Raw genomic sequence first — 15386 nt, 5'->3', positions numbered from 1 at the left:
TGGCAGGTGGAGTAGTTGGGGCCTGAGATGGCAAAGTGAAAGGAGACTGGCTAGGGGAGTACAAAGAGAGGGTGGAAGAGACACTCTTACAGTAAACTTCTAGGGAAATTCTACATAAAATATTTTAAAATCTGCATCTTTAAGTAATAACTTTTTTCTGTATTTCATTTTAAATTAATTACTTAGACTGTCAAGTATATTGTGTTATTTTGACCAATATAAAGTATGCAGAATTTTAAGTTCTTGTGGGCAGAATTTAAAATGTTTTTGCACAGAATTCCCCCAGTAGTATTATTTGCACTCTTAAATAGACCAAAGTATTAACTAAAGTTTTTTTTTTCCCCAGTTTCAGAACCATATCATATTTACTACTGAGCATTTTCCTCATAAGCATAAAATGAGAACTACATTTTAGTCAATGTTCCCTATATCCAGCCGTCTCTATATATATAAAAAAAATGCTTAGTTAGTACCTCAGGTTCCGTACAATTACACGTTTCAACAGGATTTGCAGATGCTGCCGCTGGCCGACGAGCAAAAACTACATTCCCCGGCGTGCCGCGAGCCGTCCCGTCCCGTCAGCGCAGGCGCGTGGTAGCTGGGGAGCGAGGGCTGCCGTGGTCCGATGGTTGGTGCTAACGGGAGCGCGCGCACACGGATAACGCGGGCGAGCGCGCGTCTCAGGCAGTGATGGCGTCTCCCCTGAAGTTCAGCGGCCGGGTGGTGCTGGTCACCGGCGCCGGAGGAGGTGAGGTGGCCCCCCCCCCCCCCCCCCGATGCCCGGGTCGGGGACCAGGGAGAGGCTGCGCGCGACATTGACTGTTGCACTCGGGGGGCGGAACAAAAGGCGACGTCCAGGGTTTGCAGAGGACTGACTTCTAGCTGTGGGCTCTTGGAGCTGGCGAGGTCCGCTGGTCGGACGGAGTTTGGGTGACTGGGACTTTCATTTCTGGGACTGGGGGAGAGCGTGTTCCCATTGAACTTGACTGGATGATCTGCGCACAAATTCGCTGATGGCTGGGCGACAGTCGGCTTTCTGTTTTAAGGCGTTGTTGCAGATTAGTGGTACAAATAAGATTAAAGTTTACTTCAGGCTGACGTTTTAGCTTGGCTCTTCTTTTTGCTATAGTACTCAGGGATTGAATGCTTGCCACTTCTTTCGTAATTAATGGACAGAAGGTTGTGAGGAAGTTTGGGAATTTTTGTTTTAGGTTATATGTATTAAATAATGTATCTTTTTTTGTGCACACTTTACAAAAGGATGGTGCTGCTATGTTTTAGTACTTTTATATAGCTCTGAAGTACTTTCTATACTTATATTGTTTTTGCTTTCTACATTGTCATTGAGTTGATTAAAACAAATGTTTAAAATCAGGCTGTGCACCTGTTTGGGAAATGGAAGTGCTGGACAGGGCTGGATTTAGGATTATGGTGCCTATACTCAGAGGACTGATGGTGTTTTTGCCCCCCAGAATCTTATACCTCTGTTAGATTTTTTTTTTTTTTTTTTTGAAAAGGGAATTAAAAAAAAAAGTGGATAAGAGAGAGTTAGTTGCTATAGTGTACCTGGATTTTCAGAAGAAATTTGATAGTCCTTTAATGAAACTCATTAGGAAATTTAAAAAGCCATGGGATAGGAGGCAATGTCCTAGTGTGGCTTGGCTGTAGGATGGAATCGACATTTCTCTCAATGGAGTAAGTAAATAATGAAGTGCCCAGGGATCTGTACTATAATTGGTACATTTTAAATGTTTTTATAAATGATCTGGAAAAGGGAGTGATGGAGGTGATCAGATTCACAGATGACAAAATGTGTTTCAAAGATCATTAGCTGGTTGTGAGGAATTATAAGATGGCCTTGTGTGACTGCTGATTTGTTCACATTAAATTTAGATGCCCAAGTCCAAAGTGATGCCTATTATAGGTGAAGAATAATCCAAACTATAGGTACACAGTGCTGGGCAACATGCTAGGTATCACCGTGCAGGAAAAAGATCTTGGAATCATTGTGGATACAATTCTGAAATTCTTGACTCAATTCATGGTAACTATAAACAACAAACAAACAAAATGATAGGTATTAGGAATGGAAAATAAAATAGAGGCTATCATAATAATGTCTTTGTATCAATCCATGGTGTGATTCATCTTGAATGTTATGTATAGTTTTGATTGTCCCATATCAAAAAAGATTTGGCAGAATGAGAGAGGCACAAAAAAGTGTGACCAAAATAATAAAAGGGATAGAATGTCTCCCTTATGAAGTGAAGCAAAACAGGTTTGGGATCTTCTGCATGGAGGAGATATGATAGATATCTACAAAATCATGAGTTGGGTGTAATGGGTAAACAGGGAATAGTTCATCTACACTTTCAAATAGTACTAGGACCAGGGGACACATTCTATGAAGCTACTAGGTAGCACTTTGAAAAAATACACTTCAGATTTTTTTTTTTTTTTTTACACGCAGGCTAATGTACCTTTTTGCTTGTACTTGAGATGCATTTTCTACATACAAAACAATGCAACAAGGAGTTTTGCTAATTGGGAGTACTGCTTGGTGCTCTCACATGGAAATCCCACGCAAATGAGGACATTAAGTCGTTCTCCCTGATGCAGAAAGTCAGACTGACATTGACCAGTGCATCATTTTTAGCAGTGGAAACTTAACTCCTGGATCAGTATTAGCCATGTAGACTTGGGAAAGCCCCTGCATATCCCAGGTTATCAGCAAGAAGGATTGGAGCCATTCCTTGGAATCCTGGATTGGTCACTGAGACAGGATGTAGGACTTAATGCCAGTATGGAAAACAAAGTGATAGATGCCAAAGTCTTTTTCAATTCTTTAATATGGTGGAGACGTGTAAAACAATTGCCCGACTCAGGCCGGGTTTCGCCACTGTTGAAGTGGCTGCCTCAGGGGCTATAAATAAATCATAAAAACATCAAAATCAAATTACATACAGGCCAATACAGTAAAAATCGCAGGCAAGCGCAGGCCATTCTCCTGTGCGTGATTCAGAAAAAAAAATTATACAAATTAGGGCCCGCGGTAAAGAGGTGCTAGGGACACTAGCGTGTCCCAAGCGCCTCTCTTTGGACAGGAGCGGCGGCTGTCAGCGGCTTTGACAGCCAACGCTCAATTTTGCCGGCGTCTGTTCTCAAACCCGCTGACAGCCACGGGTTCAGAATCTGGACGCCGGCAAAATTGAGTGTCCGGTTTTCAACCCGCGGGCCGATTTTAAAACTTTTTTTTTTTTATTTTTGATTATTTTTAACTTTTGGGAACTCCGACTTAATATCGCCATGATATTAAGTCGGAGGGTGTACAGAAAAGCAGTTTTTATTGCTTTTCTGTACGCTTTCCCGGTGCCGAGAGAAATTAACGCCTACCTTTTGGGTAGGCGCTAATTTCTGAAAGTAAAATGTGCAGCCAAGCTGCATATTTTATTTTCTGTATCGCGCGGGAATAACTAATAGGGCCATCAACATGCATTTGCATGTTGTGGGCGCTATTAGTTTCGGGGGGGTTGGACATGCGTTTGATGCGCTATTACCCCTTAATGAATAAGGGGTAAAGCTAGTGCATCGAAAATGCGCGTCCAAACGCGGGTTAACAGTGCGCTCCACCGGAGCGCAATGTACTGTATCGGCCTGATAAATAGGTGACATGAAACTGAATCAGACATTCATGTAAAATGAATGACACAAACATAAAAAGCTAGTCTATCAAATATGTAAAAATAATTTTACAAAAAAACCAGTATGAAGAACATCTAAACACACAAATGGATTTTACCAATGTGTATAAAAATATTTGAGAACTATTGTTAAATGGAAATCTTTTGATTTAATGTTTAATCTCTACTATTATTACCTTAGTGATTCATTGTTTTTCATTGTAAGATGAAAGGTTTTTATATTGTAAACGATCAATGGTGCCAATGGGAAAAATCTGTAAGAATGTATCAAGTATGAACAAAGATTCTATCATATAATCTGAACAAACTAAAAATAACAATAACAACCCTGTGTCAGTCACTGAAATAAAAAATCTGCACTATGAAATGGTGAACTGTGCATGCTTATTACTAGAGGAGTTTACTGCATAAACAACAATATTAATTTAAATTAAACATATTGTACTTGTAGGCAAACTCTGTGTTCTCAAACTGAGTAATCAATGGGTGATGTGTGTGAATTGACAGCCCCGAACGGACATCTAAACCACATATGAACACTTTTTTGTCTGATTCAGTTTCATGTCACCTACGTATGTAATTTGATTTTGATGTTTTTATGATTGATTTATAGCCCCTGAGGCAGCCACTTCAACAGTGGCGAAATCCGGCCTGAGTCGGGCAATTGTTTTACACGTCTCCACCTTATTAAAGAATTGAGAGAGACTTTGGCATCTATCACTTTGTTTTCCTAACGGCTTTTTTTTAGATCTCCTACCTTCTTGTTTCTTGGGTTAATGCCAGTATGGCCATTTCTTCCATTCTTCTGGTAATCGAAGAGCAGCAGGAGGAGTCCCAGTTCCTGGGTGTCCTGGGCACATGCCTGTGTTTCCTGTACCTAAATCCAGCCCTGATTCTGGGCACATGCCTGTGTTTCCTGTACCTAAATCCAGCCCTGATTCTGGGCACATGCTGCAACATAGAATCCTGGGCATTCCAAACGGACATCCTGAAATGCTTATTCAGGATGTAGGCGTATTGTTATCCGCTTTGAATCTTGTTTACTTTACTCTGCACAGGTTTATATTTTGCTTGGAAGTAGGTGATATGGCTATGGAAGGTAGGTAAACCATGCTCTGACTCTTTTTTTTTTTTTTTTTTTTTAATGGTGAGTTGAAAGAGGTAGTTAGAGCCAAAAAATGAAAAGCAGACCCAAATGGAAGAAATAGGAAACGACTTTCATACTATTAGATATAAAACCAATAGTAAGACCAGAGAGAATTTGAGAAGCTTGCCATAGAGGCAAAAACTAATAAAAGCAATTTCAAGTACATTTGAAGCAAAAAAGCCTGTGAAGGGAGCAAGTTGGCACTCCAGATGACTGAGGGTAAAGGATTGCATGGGGAGGACAAGGAAATAGCAGAACTGAATGAATTCTAGATCAGCCAGCTCACTTTCATGTGATAGATTTATAAGGCAAGACTTCACTTTGCTAAAACCATGTTGATTCTTCCCCATTAAGCTATGTCTATATAACTAATTTTGTTTCTAAGAATGTTTTCTACTATTTTGCCCAGCGCCAGTGTCTGGCCAACTCAGGGGTCGGGAACCTTTTTTTGGCTGGGAGCCATGAACGCCACATATTTTAAAATGTAACTCTGTGAGAGCCATACTAACTACAACCCCTCACCCTCCTGAACCCCCCAAGACCTACCAAATTAATTTACTACAGCCCCCCCCCCCCCCAGGACCTGCCAAAAGTCCCTGGTGGTCCAGCGGGGGTCCAGGGCTCACAGACAAATCTTTAATAAAAAAGTAAAAATCTAACAAGACACCCCACCCTCCTGACTCCCCCCAAGACCTGCCAAAAGTCTCTGGTGGTCCAGCGGGGGTCCGGGAGCGGTCTCCTGGACTTGGGCTATCGGCTGCCAGTAGTCAAAATGGCGCCGACGGCCCTTTGCCCTCACTATGTCACTGGGGTCGACCAATGGCAGCGGTAGCCCTGTGACATAGTGAGGGCAAAGGGCCATCGGCGCCATTTTGACTATTGGCAGCTGACAGCCCAGCTCCTGGACCACCAGGGACTTTTGGCAAGTCTTGGGGGGGGGGGGGAGAGTCAGGAGGGGGGGGGGGTTGTTAGATTTTTACTTTTTTATTAAAGATTTGTCTGCGAGCCAGATGCAGCCATCAAAAGAGCCACATCTGGCTTGCAAGCCATAGGTTCCCGACCCCTGGGCTAACTGGTCTATTGTTTCCTGGATCACCCCGGAGCTGTTTTTATAAATTGGAGTTACACTGGCTATTACTGTTTGATTTTTAAATAGTAAATTACAGATTATTAGTAACAGGATTGCAGTTTCAGATTTGAGTTCTTTCAGGACTCTAGGGTGCATACCATCCAGTGCTGGTAATTTGTTACTCTTTAGTCCAGGGGTCAGGAACCTTTTTGGCTGAGAGAGCCATAAACACCACATATTTTAAAATGTAATTCCATGAGAGCCATGCAATATGTTTAAAACTAAATACAAGTAAATGTGTGCATTTTATGTAAGATCACACTTTTTTAAAGTACAATAAGTCTCTGAAAATATTACACCAGGCCTTAAGACACCAATACATCTCCTATTAGGAAAACGGACCAAGTCAGGCTGCTGTAGAGTCCTACACAGAAACTACACACCAGCAGAAAACCTCACCTGAATCACGTGCTGTCCCTCACCTAACATAGAATAAAGAGACCAAAACGCATAACAAGAAGCATGCAGACAAAAACTGAATTGGAAACCGCAACAAGCCAGAGTCTCTTTAAATAAAGGAAAAAAGAAACATCACACATCCTTATAAAACAAATCAAGAAATATAAAATCATCAGCAGTAAAACTGTACTAACAAAAATAACATATTTCGAAACAGCTGATGAGTGGAATATCCAATAATCAAAAACTCATATAAAACATTTCCAGATACCAACAAAATATTTCAAAATAGCAGACACAAAGACCCAGTAATGAAAAATAATAAGGATACAAAATTTTTTTTGCTCTGCATACCTGGGAACATTTGATATCCAGGTGTCCTGAGATTGTTCTGAATTAGCAGGAGGTGGGGTGGTTTGCTTGGAACTTTCTCTGTCACATACCAGCGCTCTCTCTCACACTGGCTCTCAATGACACACCTATACACACATGCTCTCAGTACTCACATATACACATGTTTTTTCTCTCTCACTTATATAGGCTCTTAATTACACATTTACACACATGCTGTCTATCTTTTCATGCTTACACACACAGGCTTTCAATCACATAAATACATGCTGTATTTTTCTCTCTCACACAGACTCTCATTCACATGCTTACAAACATGTCCTCTCTTTCTCTCATTTACACACAGGCTGTCAATCACATACTCACATGCTCCCTCACCTAAATCAGCTCTCAATCTCACACAGACACACATGATCTCTCTCTTACTTATACACACAGGCTCTTAATCATACATACACATGATTTCTCTCACACACAAAGGATCTCAATCATACACACATACTCTTTCACACAAACAGGTTTTCAATCACAAACTTACACATACAGGTTCCCAATGGTAAACTTACATTCATGCGCTCTCTCTCACAGGCAGGCTCTCAGTCACAGACATACTCTCTTTCACATATACAGGCTCTCAGTCATTCACATACATGCAATCTCTCACTCACAAACACAGGATCTCAAACACACATGCTTGCTCGCTCATTCACGCTCTCTCTCCCCCACCCCAGGAACTCACGGCAGCAGCAGCCTCCTTCATTTTCAGCCCTCGCGGAGGCGGAGTCCCATCGGCCGCGGTTGAAGCTCTTCATTTCCTCCGAGCCGCGCTGCAGTCTTCTTTTCGTCTGACACTAGCGTGGCCTCTTCTTGCCGCGCACGCACCCGATGCTCTCCACTTCCTCTTCCGGGCTGCGGGGGGGGTGGGAAGAAGACCGCACTAGCGTGCAGTCTCCAAGCCGCGCTGCAGTCTTCTTTTCGTCTGACACTAGCGTGTTCTCTTCTTCCCGCGCACGCACCCGATGCTCACCACTTCCTCTTCTGGGCCGCGGGGGGCGGGAAGAAGAGAGCACGCCGGTGCCGCTGACTCCAGCTGTCCTGCCGCGTTCCGCCCGGGCTGACAGCATTTTAAGTCCGGGCGGAGGAGGACCGGGGAGCAGCTGGGTCAGCGGGGGACTGGAAAGTGTGACGACACTTGTCTGCGAGCCAGATGCAGCCCTCAAAAGAGCCATATCTGACTTGCGAGCCATGGGTTCCCGACCCCTGCTTTAGTCGGTCAATTTGATCTGTTACATTCTCTATTATTGCAGAGAGATGTTTTAGTTGCTCAGAATCATCACCATCGAAGAATGCTTCCTGTGTTGGTGTTCCCAACATCCTCCTCAATAAAAATGGAGAAAAGTATACTTGGGTTTTCAGATTGATAAGTGATTAAAAGACAGGAAACAGAGGCTAGGCAGAGGACAAAGACTAAATGGCTAGCTTCTCAAATGGAGACAGGTTGCTGGTGGAGTAGTACAGGGACCGGTGCTGTTTCCATGTATTCATAAATTTATATGGAAAAGGGAACAAGAGAGGTGATCAGATTTGCAGATGACATGAAAATATTCAAAGTTAAGAAAAAAGGGGGCAGAGGATTGTGGGGAACTGCAGAAGGATCTTACAAGAAGGCATCTGAATGCCAGGTGAGATTTAACGAGGAAAAGTACAAAATGGTGCACATAGGGGGAAAAAATAATCCTATCTGCAGACACACAATTCTTTATTCTGTATTAGCAGTCACTGCCCAGGAAATGGACCTTGGAGACCTTGTGGATAATATTTATTTATTTTATTTATTTAAGTTTTTTTATATACCAACATTCAAGACAGTAGTCCCATCATGCTGGTTCACAAGAAACAGGGGTGCAATAAACTTTACAATTTGAACAATGGTGCAGAAAGCAGTTACATGTAACAGGGAATCAATAACTAGGAGTAAGAAGGAAAATGAAGATTAAATAATTATATATATATATATATATATATATATATATATAATAACATTATAAGAGGTGGCTATTAATGCTAATACTAGCGAAGAATGTTGATTGGCTATTAATGCTATTACTAGCGAAGAATGTTGATTGGAGGAGGTTAAGTAATGTTGGAGTTAGGAAAGGCCTGCGTGAACAGCCACGTCTTGAGTCTTTTCTTGAATGTTGAGATGCTGGGTTCCATTCTAAGATCCGGGGGAATGGCGTTCCATAAAGTTGGACCAGCTGTGGAGAAGGCCCGATCTCTAAGCGTGATGTGTCTGGTAGTTTTGGCTGGAGGTACTTGAAGAGATCCTTTGTAAGCATCTCTTGTCGGTCTTGTTGAGTAGTGTAATCGGAGGGGGATATGGAGATCGATTGGGGCTAATTGATGGATGTTTTTGAAAATGGTGAGAATGGTCTTGTAGATTATTCTGAAGTGGATAGGCAGCCAGTGGAGGCCCATCAGGATAGGGGTTATGTGTTCTCTTCTCCTGGTGTTAGTGAGTATACGGGCGGAGGCATTTGGACCATTTGCAATGGTTTGGTGTGTGAAGAAGGGAGACCAAGCATGATGGAGTTACAATAGTCCAGCTTTGCGAAAATGATTGATTGTAGAATCGTTCTGAAGTCATGTGTGTGGAAGAGAGGCCGTATTCTTTTCAGCACTTGGAGCTTATAAAAGCTTATATATGTTGAAATACTCAGCTCAATGTGCAGTGGCGGTAAAAAAAACAACCCAAAAAAAACAGATAGAATATTAGGAGTGAGTCAAAAAGGAATGGAGAATAAAACGAGAAAATATATTGCCTCTGTATCAAGTCATGGTGCGACGATGATAGCTTGCGTATTGTGTGCATTTCTGGTCTACCCATTTCAAGAAAGACAGACATAGCAAAACTAGAAAAGGTGCAGGGGTTGGCAACAAAAATAGTAAAGAGGCTAGAACCACTTCCCTGTTGGGAGAGGCCATGCAAGCTCGGGGCCCTTCAGCTTGGACAAAAGAAGGCTGAGAGAGGACATAGGTTTATAAACCTGAGTAGGGTGTAATGGGTAAATAAAAAGATAGTTATCTACCCTTTCAAATAATACTAAAACAAGGGGACACTTCATGAAACTAACAACCAGCAGATTTAAGACAAGTTGTTGAATGCACATTTTAACTCCATGCAGAATCAAGCTGTGGAATCCATTACCAGAGGACATGGTCGTACTGTGGGGTTTAAAGGGTGTTGGGCAAGTTCCTGGAGGAAAAGTCTATAAAACATTATTAGCCAGGTAGACTATGAAAGGCTTTTTATCCATGTTGTCTGTCTGGAGGGCAGGAGGAGAACGCCCTGTATACGTCAGAAAACTAAAACAAAAAAAAGTTAAAACAAAATGGAAATGTAACCAGAAATGAATGGCACATTCAAGCACTTTGGATGTGAACAGGAAGAGAGATGCCAAACTAATAAGAAAACTTGTTTTATGTTAAAACTTTAGTATGGGGTAGGCGACTCTGGTTCTTGAGTGCCACAAGCTAGTTGGGTATTGAAGATACAGCTCATGCATTATTCTTTGAGTGTATTTGCATTTGGTGGAGGCAGTGCATACAAGTACATCACACGACTATTCAGTCTGGATAGCTTGACAATCTGACCTGCTTGTGGCACTCGAGGACCGGAGTGGCCTGCCCCCCCCCCCCCCCGGTTTTAGTATTTTGGTGGCGAAACAGTTTTCCCACAGATCATACTGTTTCTTCTGCAATTGTGCTAGTCCAGTGTCTCCCAACCCACTCCTACCGGCACAGTTAGCCAGTAGCATTTTCAGCATTGCCACAATGAATATGCACAAGAAATTTGTGCACACTGGGCCTCCAAATTATGCTGCTCTAACTCATGCATATTCATTGTGGATTTCTAGAAAATCAGACTGGTTAAGCGTGCTTCCAGGAGAGGATTGGGGAACTGTGCTCTGGGAAACAGCTATTGCTTTTCAAAGTTAGATCTCCAAACAATCAGGCCGATTCAGTAAAAACGCGGGAGAGCGGACGAATGCCCTCTCTCCCGGCGCGCGCACCGGCCACTTGCCTCCTTTTAGCCCGGAGCGGTGGCTGTCAGCGGGTTTGACAGCAGACGCTCAATTTTGCTGGCGTCTGTTCTCGAGCCCACTGACAGCCACGGGCTTGGAAACCGGACGCCGCAAAATTGAGTGTCTGGTTTTTGGCCCGACAGCCACGGGCCGAATTCAAATTTTTTTTTACTCTTTGGGATCTCCGATTTAATATCGCCATGATATTAAGTCGGAGGGTCCACAGAAAAGCAGTTTTTACTGCTTTTTTTGTGCACTTTCCCAGTGCCGGAAGAAATTCGGTTGGCCCTAATTTCTGAAAGTAAAATGTGCGGGTGGCTGCACATTTTACTTTCTGTATCCCGTGCGCATACCTAATAGGGCCATCAACATGCATGTTGATGGCCCTATTAGGTATGCGCGCCCTATTAGGCACCTAATAGCGCCCTCAACATGCATTTGCATGTTGAGGGCGCTATTAGGTGCCGCGGGTTGGACGCGCGTTTTCCTCCCCTTACTGGATAAGGGAAAACATGCGTCCAAGAGCAGGCTAACAGTGCGCTCCGTATCAGCCTGAATGTGAATCCAAGAGGAAAGCAGTCTGTACCCTCCTATATTCCATGCAGTGTTTCAAACACATGCACAGCAACGAGCAGTACCCACATGAATTTAATATCCACATTTTTAAACTGACACTTTGAAATTCCTTAAGCAGCTCCTCAGAACCTTTGACAATCTGGGTGCAGCCATGGGTCAGTAGGCGAGTCTCACAAACTACGTTACTCGCCTTGGAGTTCATTGGTTCATGTTGGTTGCAACCAGTCTGGTCCTTTGTTAGGTGGGAGGGAGGGTGCTCCTGTTTCAAATGTGACTGCGGCTTCAGGGTCTAGGGGAGTTATGGAAGACTAGTTTAAAGAACTCCAGAAGTAATGGTGCAGCAGTAAATGCTCTGATACAGGCGTATCAGTGTGTACCTTGAAATACTGTGCAATATGCAGAGGGTGTGTTGAGTTTGCAGAGTAATTCATTGTTAAGCCACTTCTATTTTCCTGAAATAGAACAGAGATAACTTAAAATAGGAGAATGGTAGTGCATTTGTTTTGTACTTACATTTCCATTTTTTTTTTTTTTGTTTTATAATATATACAGGGCCTGCTTTACTAAACTTTTTTCTCCCATAGACACAGCTTGGGTTAAAATCCTTTGTAAATGAAGCCCATAGTCTTAAGTACTTTTTATAGGGTTTAATATGTTCAATGCTTTAAGGTCTCTCTTTTTGTACCTAGTTATTCTCTGCTAAAACTAGTTCTTTTTACATATTTAATATTTTGCACTTGTACAACATCCAGGATGACCTTTAATTGTCTGTGCTTATTTAAAGGACTGCTTTCAGACCAAGCCAGGTTGCTGAAAAACTTTCTCCTATTTTATGCCTATGGAAAAAGCCATTGATGAGTGAGGTTTTGAAATTCCTATTCTGGGATGTCAAATGTTCCGGGCCTGGCAGGAAGACAGATATTTGTGGCAGACACTCTTCAGGAGGCCATAGGTCCTGCACTGCAGACCAGTCCCTCATATGTTTTAAATTTAAACATGATTAGAAAAGTATCCTCCATGGAGTACAGACTATGTCCAAAGGTGGTGTTTACCTTCAGCACATACTCTCCAGGGATGAGATGTTTGCTATAGGCATCTGCCTCCCTCCCCCACACTTTTTTTTTTTTTTTTTTAGGTGGGGTGGCAGGAATAGACTATCGCATTTCATCTCTATGAGTATTACACCCCCCAACCCATTCCCGTGCAGTTCTCTTTCGTTCCTTGCCTTCCCCCCACTCTCCTGTCTTTCCCCCTCCCCTACTCACTCTGCCACCACCTTTTCTCTTTCTCCTCCTCTTCCCCCCCCCCCCACCTCCCGCAGTAGTGCTCTGTAATGGGGACTGGAGACACAGGTGCTAGGCATAGGCTGTCTTCAGCCCCTGCGGCTGCATTGGAAGGGCGGGGAGAGGGGCAGCGTCTCGGGACAGTGGCTTTCCTTGGCTTCTGCAGCTGCATGGGATGGTGGGGAAGGAAAGCGTTTACCTTTGGTTGGCAGGACCTGAGGAGCCCCGCTAGCTGTGCTGCCTCTGGCACCCGGTTTCTTTCTTTTTGACTGGTGGGGCCAGTCATGCTGCTCCCAACGGCAGCTCGCTCTTGTATTATGTGTCTCATTTTTTAAATGACTGTGCATAACCTTCTGCTGCCAGGTGTTGCTACAGTACTTTTTCTACTTAAAATAATCACTTTTATGCTCTGTTTCATGCAACTAGAGAATGCCATCCAGTTTCATGTGCTTCAAAGGGACTTTCACCTAGTCCTCATTCCCAGCACAGGTCCAAAGTCAAATAGCGTTTGAGTTGACTGGCCAACCTTAACATCTCCTGCTTTGCTTTCTATCTTTTGGCTGCATTTTCATACTGAGCCCTGCAGTAATATCCCAGCTCTTCGTCCTGTGGTTCAGCTGTCACAGGAAGATTATGGTCAGAGCGGAGGATTGACTGTGACACAACACTCTCTACTACAGGGGTGAGCAAACTTGGGGGGGTGTCTTGGACAGTCCTGTAGGGGGGGGGGGCACACTGGCTGCCCATTTAGGGAAGAAAAATGGCTATGCTGTCTATTCTGGGTGCCACGTAGGCACTGCAAGCTCCAGGGGGAGGGAGCCGCCAGAATGTAGTGGTGACATTGTTAGCATGCCATGGCTTAGCCATACGTTTATTTCACTGGGCTGGGGAGAGGAGCTGCTTCTGGTGTGTTTAGCGCAGGTGGGGAGCCACTTACTGTGTGGCAGAAACGAACATGGGAGGACCCAGAAAGTGCTGTTACCCCCAGGTCTCAGCTCAGGAGGAGTTCCTGCCGCCACCAGGTCCCTACCCAGGGGACCCGCTGGGGGGAAAAGACGTGATGGGGTAGGGGGGAGGAATGGGCGAAGAGGCCAGAGAGAATGAGGAGGTAGGGAAAGAATAAAGGCAAAAGTGTAAAAAGTTAAATAAGCAAATCAAAACCTGAAAAAAAAGTAAACTGAGAAAAATAGGAAAACAAATTAGTGAAAACACTAAATCAACAAAAAATGTTGGTTAGGATGGGATGGAATTTTTCTCAGCTCTTAAATTTTGGCTGAATTTGTTTAAAAAAAAAAAAAAAGAAAAAAAAAAAGTTCTAGCCCTTGCAGTTCTGTGATGTGGAGTATGGGGTGTTTGTCTGCATCTGGGTGTATCTGTCTTGTATCTGGATATGTTTTGTTCTGTCAATCTAGGTGTGGGGTGTCTGTGTCTGGGTTAAAGGATTCTGTTTCTCTCTGTGTCAGTCTGGGTACGGGGTGGTCTGCCTGTCTGTGCCCGTTGTGTGAGCTCACTCCATTCAGCAATGTGAAGAGAAACAAAATAGAGGCTTTGAGCCACAGATCAGGAATGTGGCTGCCTGGTGAATACCCTTTTACTGATGTGTGTGTTTTGTGTAGATTTTACTCTGTCCTCAACCTTCATGGCCTACCTGCTTCTTTTGACACTAATCACGATCTACTCTTTGGATCACTGTGCTGGATTGGATGTCTGGGCTCTGCTCTATCTTGGTTTTCTTCTTACCATTGCTATTGTACTTTTATTATAATGCCTGGTGGTTCTTCCTTTACTGCTGTTCTCCTCTTGGTCAGTGTGCTTCCAGGCTGTGTTCAGAGCTGCCTTCTCTTCATCTACACTTCTTCCCTCTGTGCTCTAATCTTTCCCCCAAGGATTTTGGTACCAATTTTATGCTGAAGACTCCTAGATGTACTTCTCTACAGCAGAATCTTTACCACAAATACAGTCCTAAATTTGAGCCTACATATCTGACATGGCTGCCAGGATGTTCTGTTGCTGCGTTAAGCTTGACATGGCCACCACAGAATTCCTTGTTCTTCCCCGCCATCCCTCTTTTTCTATCTCTGCGGATAGTATTCTCATCCTCCTCAGTTCTCTCTGCCCGTAACCTTGGGATCATCTTTGAGGCCTCTCTCCTTTATGCGCATTCAAAATGCTGCTAAAATGTGACCGTGCTTACTCTCTAACATCGCTAAAACCTCTGTTCCTTTTGGAGCATGCTTCCAAAACGTTCATCCATTCTCCTCATCTCCCACTTAGACTGCTGCAATTTGTTCTTTGCGGCCCTCTTGCTAAACCATCTTTTCTCCACTGCATTCTATTCAAAATTCAGCTGCATGGCTTGTCTCTCATTAACATTACTGTGATCCTGTAACCCCTCTTCACAAGTTGCTCTATTGGCTCCCTGTCCACTTCCTCATGCAGTTCAAGCTTCCCTTGCTTGCCTATAAATGCATTCTCTCTGCATCTCCTCATTACCTATCTTCTCTCTTCCCTACAACCTTCCTCGTGAACTCTGTTCATTGAACAAATCATCATTTTTAACTGTGCCCTTCTCTTCCAACGCCATGCTTTCTACCTTGCTGCACTGTATGCCTGGAATAGACTCCCTGAGTTGGTGAATCATTCTCCCTCTCTGGACATATTCAAATCCAGTTTAAAAATTCACCATTTTGAAGCTGCTTTTAAATCCTGAGCGCT

At 43.4% G+C, this 15386-nt stretch overlaps 1 protein-coding gene across 1 annotated transcript in view; it reads left to right on the top strand.

Annotated features, from left to right (window-relative positions):
- The first annotated feature begins 599 nt into the window (after positions 1-599).
- Positions 600-15386, top strand: part of HSD17B4 (hydroxysteroid 17-beta dehydrogenase 4) — a 424146-nt gene continuing 409359 nt past the window's right edge. The window contains exon 1 of the mRNA XM_029620119.1: positions 600-748. Coding sequence (XP_029475979.1) covers positions 691-748 — 58 coding nt within the window. The 5' untranslated portion in view covers positions 600-690. The remainder of the gene's footprint in view (positions 749-15386) is intronic.

The sequence above is a fragment of the Rhinatrema bivittatum genome, chromosome 1, assembly GCF_901001135.1.
Source record: "Rhinatrema bivittatum chromosome 1, aRhiBiv1.1, whole genome shotgun sequence".
NCBI classification, from domain to species: Eukaryota; Metazoa; Chordata; class Amphibia; order Gymnophiona; family Rhinatrematidae; genus Rhinatrema; species Rhinatrema bivittatum.
The sequence above is the reverse complement of the archived record's forward strand: the minus strand, read 5'-3'. Positions and strand labels throughout refer to the sequence as shown.